Source organism: Heteronotia binoei, chromosome 21 (assembly GCF_032191835.1).
Source record: "Heteronotia binoei isolate CCM8104 ecotype False Entrance Well chromosome 21, APGP_CSIRO_Hbin_v1, whole genome shotgun sequence".
Classification (NCBI taxonomy): Eukaryota; Metazoa; Chordata; class Lepidosauria; order Squamata; family Gekkonidae; genus Heteronotia; species Heteronotia binoei.
This window is the reverse complement of record NC_083243.1, coordinates 25,804,961-25,814,368: the sequence shown is the minus strand read 5'-3', so window position 1 is coordinate 25,814,368 and position 9,408 is coordinate 25,804,961. Positions and strand designations below refer to the sequence as shown.

Below are 9,408 nucleotides of genomic sequence, written 5' to 3'. Positions count from 1 at the left end.
AAGATATTATCCAATCACGGAGCGCGGAGAGCAACACCCATCCAATCAGCTGCGAGAAAGCTGTTCTCACGCGAAGCAGGCCCTCCCTTTTCTCACCAGCGGACTCCGCTCCAGCCTTAGACCAGGGCGGCAACCTGATTGCGCATGCGCTTTCCCCCACCCTCCCGTCGCGTTGCACTTTTTGGTGCCAACGATTGGCTGAGGCCCACCTCGAGGGGAGGGGCCCCCTGTCGGTCCCGTTGTGCGCGGGGCGGAAAAACAACCACCTCCTCCTCCTTCCCCCAGTGGAATGTCCTCCGCTTTCATTGGCGCCTTGCGCTGCCCATCTCCGAAGGGGGCGCCGCTGATTGGGCGAGCCGTGGTGGGCTAGTGGCTGGGGCGCGTCGCCGTGTGGCGGCTGTGAGGGGAAAATGTCGCGCGATGGCAAGAAGTTGGTCCGCTCGTCCAGCGGGCTCCGGATGGTGCCTGAGAGCCGGGCCGGGAGGAGCCCCTTCGGTCTGGAAGAGCCGCCGTGGGTGCCCGATAAGGAGGTAACGGCGCACGGGCAGCCTCTCCCGCTTCCCTCCCCTCAGCTCCGGTGGGTGGTTGGGCTGCCTCCCCGTCCAAAGAGGTCTCACCCGGGGCTTCTCCCTCAGGACGGCTCTGCCTCGCTCTCCCGTGGGCCTCCTGTTCTCCCCGGGCTCTCTTTCGCAGAATGCTGGCTGTGCCTTTGCATGCAAAAAAGAAATCTCCCTGCAAGTAGAAAACTAGTGCTTCAGGGAGAAGCGGGTAGTGCTGATTGCAGAGAGGGTTTTTAAAAAATAATAATGCAAAAAATGCATTCAGGATCTCTATCAGTGTGTGGAAGCAACAAAGGAATGGTAGGAAAATGGAAGTGATGGCGGTGGGGAAATAGCTGTGGGTTGTTGTTTTGTACACCTAAGAGTTCATTTGCTAATAGCTGAAAAGAATTCCACAGGAGAAGAGAGGTAGGATCGCAAAAGTCTTCTGGGGGCGGGGGAGCTGAGGCATAAGGGGTAGCAAGCAGTACTCCTTCTAAGCCAGGGGTGTCAAAGAAAAGGCGGTGGAGGGTGTTAAAAGCTGGTGGAGGACTCCTATCAGGCCCCCAAGCAACTGGCTCTTGTCTGTTTCCTTCTCCCTCTCTCTTGCTTCCTTCTGCATCTCAGCTTTCTTTGCTCAACACAGGAGCTACAGTACAGAGCAAAACCTTGATTTTCTGCATTGCTTGAAGTGCCTCCCCCTCCTGGTCCCCTGGGGAGGGAGGGAAAGAGCCAGAGCTTCCTTTGCCCAGTTCCCCGGATCCCATGGGAGAAATACAAAGAAAGCACCTTTAAGACCAACAAGTCCTAATGTTTTAAGCATGTTTTAAGTTTTTTTTAAAAAAATATTTAGTTGAGTTTGTGTCCCTTAAAAAGTTTATATCTCTGCCACCAAATCTTAAATAGGTACACACGGCCCAGCCTGCCTCGACATGGCCCAGCCCAACAAGGTCTCGTTTATGTCAGATCCGGCCCTCATAACAAATGAATTCAGCACCCCTGCTCTAAGCTGTGGCATCTTATGAGCAAAAATTCTACTTTGTGAGCTACTGGCACTAAACTTGTGAGCTACTGCATGCATTATTTTGCTCTGGGGCCATTTTTCTAAAGCTAAGACAAAAATGTGTGAGCCGGAGGCTAAGAAACCGTGAGCTAACTTACACTAACTCCACTTAGAGGGAACACTGGTAGCAAGGGCTTGTTGGTCGTAGGTAGTGGTGTGGCTGGAACACCAAACGCTTGCGTGCAGGATTAGAGAGGGAGATACTGTGGCTTATTTACAGAATTTATATCTTTTCTGCCCTTGCAAGCCCTACCAAGGTGGCTAACAACTTAAAATGTACTTTATAAAATTACAAAGTAAAACCATTAAAATCAATCCCCTCTCCCAAACCTATATCATTAAAACAATGTCGAAAAGAACTTTAAAAAAACCCCAGAATTAAAACACATACAAGACAGTTAAAATGCATACAAGATACTGGCTAAGAAGGAGAGATAATTGAGACAGTGGTTGAGGAGGTAATCGGGAGGAAGAATCCATGAAAGCTTCTGAAGGACAGGATAAAGGCTTTTGGGTTGTGTGTGAATGGAGTTAAGGCAGAGTGTTGTATAGTTTGGGCCAGGCCTTTTTTGTAGCAGGAACTCCTTTGCATATTAGGCCACACCCCCTGGTGTATCCAATCCTCCAAGAGCTTACAGGGCTCTCAGGACAGGGCCTACTGTAAGCTCCAGAAGGATTGGCTACATCAGGGCCTAATATGCAAAGGAGTTCCTGCTATTTAAAAAGTCCTGGTTTGGGCAGCAAGAAGGGTGAGTTATTTTGGTAGCAGAGTTCTAGATGGGTTCAGATGGCAAGAAAAGGTACCAGGTCAAGATGTGAGATGACTGGGACATTCATCAGAATTTTCAGCATAAGGCAGTAGAGGGAAGGGTTACCTGTTAGTATAGAGCCGCGTGAACAGATGACAGGTGGACTAACTATGGGGAATGAAGGAGCAGAAGGGATCAGAATAGAGGCTTTTTGTGCCTTAGTAGCAACGTAGACAGACAACCTTTATTGGCATATCAAAAGATACAAACTACTATAAAAGCAGTACAAAACCGGACAAAATACATCAAATAATGACTTCCCTGGTTTAAATGGCAAACTGGAGAAAGTAGGAACATTAACAGTGAAGAATTATGACTAGAGAGTAACCACTGAACCTTGTCAGACAAACCACCTCTTATACAGAGAAGGGGATTCAAAAAAATTTCTCATAGTAGCAAGGTAGACAGTCAGTTTGTCAATAGATGCATAAAAGAAGACTTGAGCAGGGAAGTGAGATGTTTGGTGCAAGATCGCAGTGTGGCAGTAGAGCTTGGCTTGTCCTCTGTATATAGAGGATGGGAATGAAAAGGCATGGGACTTGCTGAGGTTACCAAGGAATAGAATATATAGAGAACCTGAGGAAATCCAGCAGGAAGCTTCCGCCTTTAGAAAGGCCGAATGTGTTTGTCAGCAGGTAAGGATTGGGCACACAAAGCAAGAGATTTCTGCTAGCAGAAGAGGTGCTGAGCAGTGAAATGGATGAGGACACTGAGGGCCCTTACGCAATGCTGTGCTTGTTTCATGAAATCCCAGCTTTCTTGGCAAGAAACCAGGAAGTGTTACCTCGGATAGAAACAGCCCTACAGAAGAAGTGGGGATTGTCCCAGGTTTCTTAAGTCTGACTCCAGTATCAGCCCCCAAATTAAGCTGCCGTAGGCATAACACTTTTTCAAGTCAGTTAAGCCTAGGTTGAGTTATTAGTAGTTGTTGCCTAGAGGGAAGTTTGCAGTACTTTTTGTACAGTCCCCAAGGAATATTGTAGGAGTGTGAACACACCTTTGTTCCCAAGCAGCAGTAATATCAAAAGTAGCATATCTCATTACATATACTAAACCCATCTTCCAATATATTTTAATGGATTTTTCTTCTAATGGCAAACTATATGTATGTTACGTGTTAAAAGGTAAATTAGTTGGATGGAAAAAACTTCTGAGAAAGAAATGCCCTTATTTTGACCCAGGCTTATAATCAATAGAGTGATTAACAGACATTCTCACATTTTGACATGTTTTATTGGTTTCTCATGCTCATGCTACCCAGATCAAAGGTTTGCTCAATTTCTTAATTTTACTATTCTGTCGTGGGATTTTAAATTTGTACCATTTTGCATTCTAAACCACTGCCTACCAGCTATATGTAGCTCTGCTCACTGTACCTGATTCTTCGTCTGATGAAGTGTGCTTAGAGCACACGAAAGCTTACGTTCTGAATAAAACGTTGTTGGTCTTAAAGGTGCACTGGACTCCTGCTTTGTTCTACTGCTTCAGACCAACGCGGCTGCCCACCTGGATCTATATACCTTGATTTGGTACTGTATGCAATGCCAGCAGTGCTTAATCCTTTCTTTGCTATTAGCACAGACAGTACTACCTAAAATAGTGGTGGAAAGTGCCATCAAGTCACCGCCAACTAATGGTGACTCCATAGGGTTTTCTCATTTTAAAAGATTTTTACTGAGAATTTTCACAACAGATATTTTAAAAAGAAATACAAAGCTAAAGCAAACAAAAAAAGAGGAAATAAAGAAGAGATGAGAGAGAGGGGGGGGGGAAATAAAGTGACTTCTGATTTTAAAAGGGTTCCAGAGGAGATCCAGGAAATTACAGGCCAGTCATTCTGATGTCAGTATCAGGAAAGTTGAAGAAAAAGAAAGTACTGATTTATACCCCGCCCTTCACTCTGAGTCTCAGAGTGGCTCATAATCTCCTTTACCTTCCTCCCCCACAACAGACACCCTGTTAGGTAGGTGGGGCTGAGAAAGCTTTCACAGAAGTTGCCCTTTCAAGGACAGCTCTGTGAGAGCTATGGCTGACCTAAGGCCTTTCCAGCAAGCTGCAAGTGATGGGAGTGCAGAGTCAAACCCGGCTCTTCCAAATAAGAGTCAACCACTACACCAAACTGGCGCTCTCTGTTGGTGGAAACTGTTATTAAAGGGAGAACTAGAAGGCACATTAATGAACAAAAGTTATTGAGGAAGACTCCGCATGGGCATTCGATGAAATCTCATGGGCATTCGATGAAATTGCTGAGCAGACAGGTTAAAACGGATAAAAGGAAGTACTTCTTCACCCAAAGGGTGATTAACATGTGGAATTCACTGCCACAGGAGGTGGTGGCGGCCACAAGTATAGCCACCTTCAAGAGGGGTTTAGATAAAAATATGGAGCACAGGTCCATCAGTGGCTATTAGCCACAGTGTATGTGTGTATATAAATTTTTTTGCCACTGTGTGACACAGAGTGTTGGACTGGATGGGCCGTTGGCCTGATCCAACATGGCTTCTCTTATGTTCTTATGGGTTCTGTAACGGAAAATCTTGTCTCACTAACATGTTAGAGTTCTTTGAGGAGGATGAACAAACATGTGGACAAAGGGGACCCAAGAGATGTTGCTTACTTTGACTTCCAGAAAGTTTTTGATAGTTCCTCATCAAAGGCTCCTAAGTAAGCTCAATAGTCATAGGGTAAAAGGACAAATCCTCATGGATCAAAAACTGGCTAATTAATAGGAAACAGACGGTGAGCATAAATGGGCAATTTTCACAGTGGAGGGTGGTAAGCAGTGGGGTACCGCAGGGCTCAGTACTGGGTCCAGTGTTCCCTCTAAGCTGAGTTAGTGTGAGCTAGCTCAGTTTTTTAGCCTCCAGCTCACAAATTTTTTGTCTCAGGAAAAATGGCCCTAGAGCAAGCTAATAGCTCACAAAATAGAATTTTTGCTCACAAGACTCCACAGCTTAGAGGGAACATTGACTGGGCCCCATGGTCTTTAACTTGTTCATTAATGATTTGGAGTTGGGAGTAAGCAGTGAAGTGGCTAAGTTTGCAGATAACACTAAATTGTTCATGGTGGTGAGAACCAGGGAGGATTGTGAGGCACTCCAAAGGGATCTGTTGAGGCTGGGTGAGTGGGCGTCAATGTGGCAAATGAGGTTCAACACCAAAGGGTGATTAATACACGGAATTAACTTCCACAAGAGGTGGTGGCAGCTACACGCTTCAATAGGGGATTGGATAAGCATACAGAGCAGAGGTCCATCAATGGCTATCGGCCACAGGGTATAGATGGAACTTTCTATCTGGGGCAGTGATGCTCTGTATTCTTGGTGCTTGTGGGGGGAGGACAGTGGGAGGGCTTTTAATGTCCTGGCCCCACTAGTGGACCTCCTGATGGCACCTGTTTGTTTGTTTTGCCACTGTGTGAGTGTGTTGGACTGGATGGGCCATTGGCCTGATTCAACATGGCTGCTCTGATGTTCTTATGATTTTCTCCATGACAAATATAAGTACAGTTACAAATTACACTTATTCTGTAAGTACAGAAAATAACTTTTTTTCTATTATCTAATTTCCTCCCCCCCCCCCCTTAATCATCAAATCTGCAAATCATCATTTCATTTTTTTTCCATTTCATGCAAAATGTCTATAAGGGGTTCCCAGTTAACAATAAAATGTAGATAAGGGTTTTTATCTAATCGAAGAAGTAAGTTTAGCTATCTCTGCAAGTTCATCATCTTCATCAACCATTCCTCTGTTGGGGATGCTAAACCTTTCCATTTTTGTGCATATAACAGTCTCGCTGCCATTGTCATATAGAAACAAAATTCCATGACTTTTTTCTAGCTGCCTGTCCATTAGGCTCAATAGGAAAAACCTTTGGTTTCAACTCTGTATTAGTCTTTATAATCTTCTAGATTAATGAATATATTTGTATCCAGAATTATGCACTATGGTATTTGTATCCAAAATTTATATTATGGTACTCTGTTGACATGGCAGATAATATCGGTGTTGACATCTTGATGGTCAGGTGGTGTAGTACTGGCTCTTTGCCCCTTGACGTCCCTTTTGGGTCAGAGTACATAACAGCAAAGTCAAAAAAAATGGGGAGTCTAGGTGAAAAGGTTATAGGTGACTTTCACTTCATATTTCTTGGTATGTTCTCTATTTCTTCCAAATTATTTGAATTTCATGGGTTCTTTTAAAACCTAAAAGTGGAATATCCTCATGCACAGTGCGCTGAAGTAATACCACTGTACATAATGGTCAGGATCCAATGCACCACTTGTGGAACTCTGCTTTCTTCAGTGCCTTCATGCTGGGGTTTAGGGGACTTCCTGCATGATGTGGGGATCCCAGTGGGTATGGGTACCACAGGTTAGAATTCTAGTGGGAGCTCCTTTGCATATTAGGCCACACACCCCGATGTAGCCAATCCTCCCAAAAGCTTACAGGGTTCTTTTTTGCAAGCTCTTGGAAGATTGGCTACATCAGGGGTGTGTGGCCTAATATGCAAAGGAGCTCCTGCTGGAATTCCACCCCTGGGTACCACACACATCCTACCAGTTTAAGTGCCCTGCTGTTTAAATAAAGCAAATGTTGGAACAGAGCTCATTGCTTCCCCAGGAGAATTTGGATCATGTGCATAAGCCTAAATTCTTATAAATGGTTGATGAAATATGCGGCAGGCCTCTTCCTTTGCCGATGTCCTCAGTAGAGTTCACTGCTCTATACTGTTTATCTGTGGATCAAAGTGCTGGAAACACAGCTTGGCTCATATCAAAACCAGACAAACATAAAAGCTCTGTTGCATTTGTTTTTTTTCCAGATCTAAAACTTCCCCAGGATTTTGGTTTCACATGACAGGTTTGTCAAAATGATTACAGAATAGGGAGAACTAGAAGGTATTTTTAGAAAGAATGCAATGCTGTGTTTGAATAGGGATTCCATTAGTATGTTGACGAAATGTTCACGCTGACAAAATGTTCGTGCTCAGTGAATTGAGCAGAACCAGTGGGTGTGTAAAAAGAAGGCTTTGGAACTGTCAGGAGCATGCTAGAATCATCATCATGAATATCTACATTTGCTTGAGGACAAGATAAAACTTCATTCGACCTTTGTCGTTGCTAGCCAGCTTCTCTTGAGAAGCGGATGGGCAATAAGGAATACTTCTTTGTGAGGAGAATGATTAAGATATGGAATTTCCTGTCAAAGGATGTAGTGATGGCGGCAGGAATGGACAGCATTAAAGAGGGATTTAGATAGATTCACGGAGCATAAGTCAAATCTGTGGCTACCAGCAGTGGTGACTGAGGGGAACCTCTGAATACCAGAGCCAGGAGGCAACATCAGGGGAAGGCCTCGGCCTCTATGCCCTGTTGTTGCCCTGTCACAGGAACTGGTTGGCCATTGTGTGAGACAGGATACTGCACTAGATGGACCAGCGGTCTGATTCAGCAAGGCTCTTTTTATGTTCTCATGTGTTACCATGTAGATAGATCCAAGCGGGCAGTCATGTTGGTCTGAAGGAGTAGAACAAAACAGGTTACTGTTCTGCAATTGGATTTTAACTTTGTACCACTTTTCATTCTAAACCCCACCAGCTATATGTAGCTCTGCTTACTGTACTTCATTCCTCGTCTGAAGAAGTGTGCATGCACACGAAAGCTTACATTCGGGAAAAAAGTTTGTTGGTCTTAAAGGTGATACTTGACTCCTGCTTTGTGTTACCATGTATGCGGCACGCTAATGAAATTACACCAAACCATGCAAAAATGAATTATTCAAGAGAGCTTTTCAACCCAAGCAATAGAATTGTACTGTACTAAATGACTCATCAGATTATATTTAAATAAACTGTTAGAGACTATACCTCTTGGTGTAGCTTGCTGAAATTAGGGCCCCGCTATGTAACTGTTATTTACCACGTCATGATAAGACTTAGGCTTTGCTTCAGTTTGGTCGAGGACCTGCCTACCTTAGGGACCGTCTCTCCCCGTATGAACCCCAGAGAGCACTGAGTTCAGCTGGGAAAAACCTGCTGAACGTTCCCGGGCCGAAAGAGGTGAAGTTGCAAAGCACCTGCAACCGAGCTTTCTCTACCATGGCTCCACGCCTGTGGAACCAACTTCCAGAGGAAATGCGGGCCCTGCGGGACCTTGAACAGTTCCGCAGGGCCTGCAAGACTACCCTCTTCCGGTTGGCCTTCACCGATTAAGAGGGAAACTGCTAAAGAACTCGCCATCATAAATGTAAACGTAATCATAGCACCAGTATATATTTTATTAATTTTATTAATTTTAGAATTTTAATTAAACTGTTAATGTAGTTTTATTGATTGTATGACTAATGTATGAAATAATGCTGTTAGCCGCCCTGAGCCTGCTCCGGCGGGGAGGGCGAGATACAAATAAAAGTTGTTGTTGTTGTTGTTGTTCAGGGTGGATTTGATTTAAATCACTAGTCAGTAAGACTTGATTTAAATCATAGTTTTCTACATAAAGACTCATTTTTGCTGGTATAACCTTAATATTCACAATTAGATGAAGATTTCATTTTTAGAATAACAACTGTTTGTCAGAACTTGTAACTTTTCTATATGCTGTTAGCCTAACTGACTCCATATTGTAACCAGATACTAACTCAATGTGCTCTCAGCCAGGCCACTAACCAAACCGCTATGCATTTCAAACAAACTGTGATCACTGAAGGGTAACAGATAGCCTCTGGCCAACATCTGCAGGTGCCCTTTGAAGCCGGGCGGCCAGGACATCTCAGCAAGACTCCATCCTCCCTTGCTGATAACAGACCCTGGGAAACAGACAGTTGTCTCTGGCCGTGTGAAAGATCGTTTTATTGTTGTTGCCACAAGCACATAAAAATGTAACCAATGCTAACTCCGTTATCAGTGTTATTCTGTGCCTTCAGTACTGTAGTTCTCAATAAACGCCTATACTTTTGTAACTAAGTCTTGGGCCTCGCTTGAAGTTCTGACACTGTT

General features: G+C 44.3%; 1 protein-coding gene across 2 annotated transcripts in view; it reads left to right on the top strand.

Annotated features, from left to right (window-relative positions):
* The first annotated feature begins 122 nt into the window (after positions 1-122).
* The window catches only part of ZFYVE21 (zinc finger FYVE-type containing 21), a 35,396-nt gene continuing 26,110 nt past the window's right edge, over positions 123-9,408 (top strand). Inside the window, exon 1 of one of the 2 annotated variants that reach the window (XM_060263137.1) lies at positions 123-530. In XM_060263137.1, coding sequence (XP_060119120.1) covers positions 411-530 — 120 coding nt within the window. In that variant the 5' untranslated portion in view covers positions 123-410. The remainder of the gene's footprint in view (positions 531-9,408) is intronic. The other variant, XM_060263136.1, reaches the window with a different exon arrangement.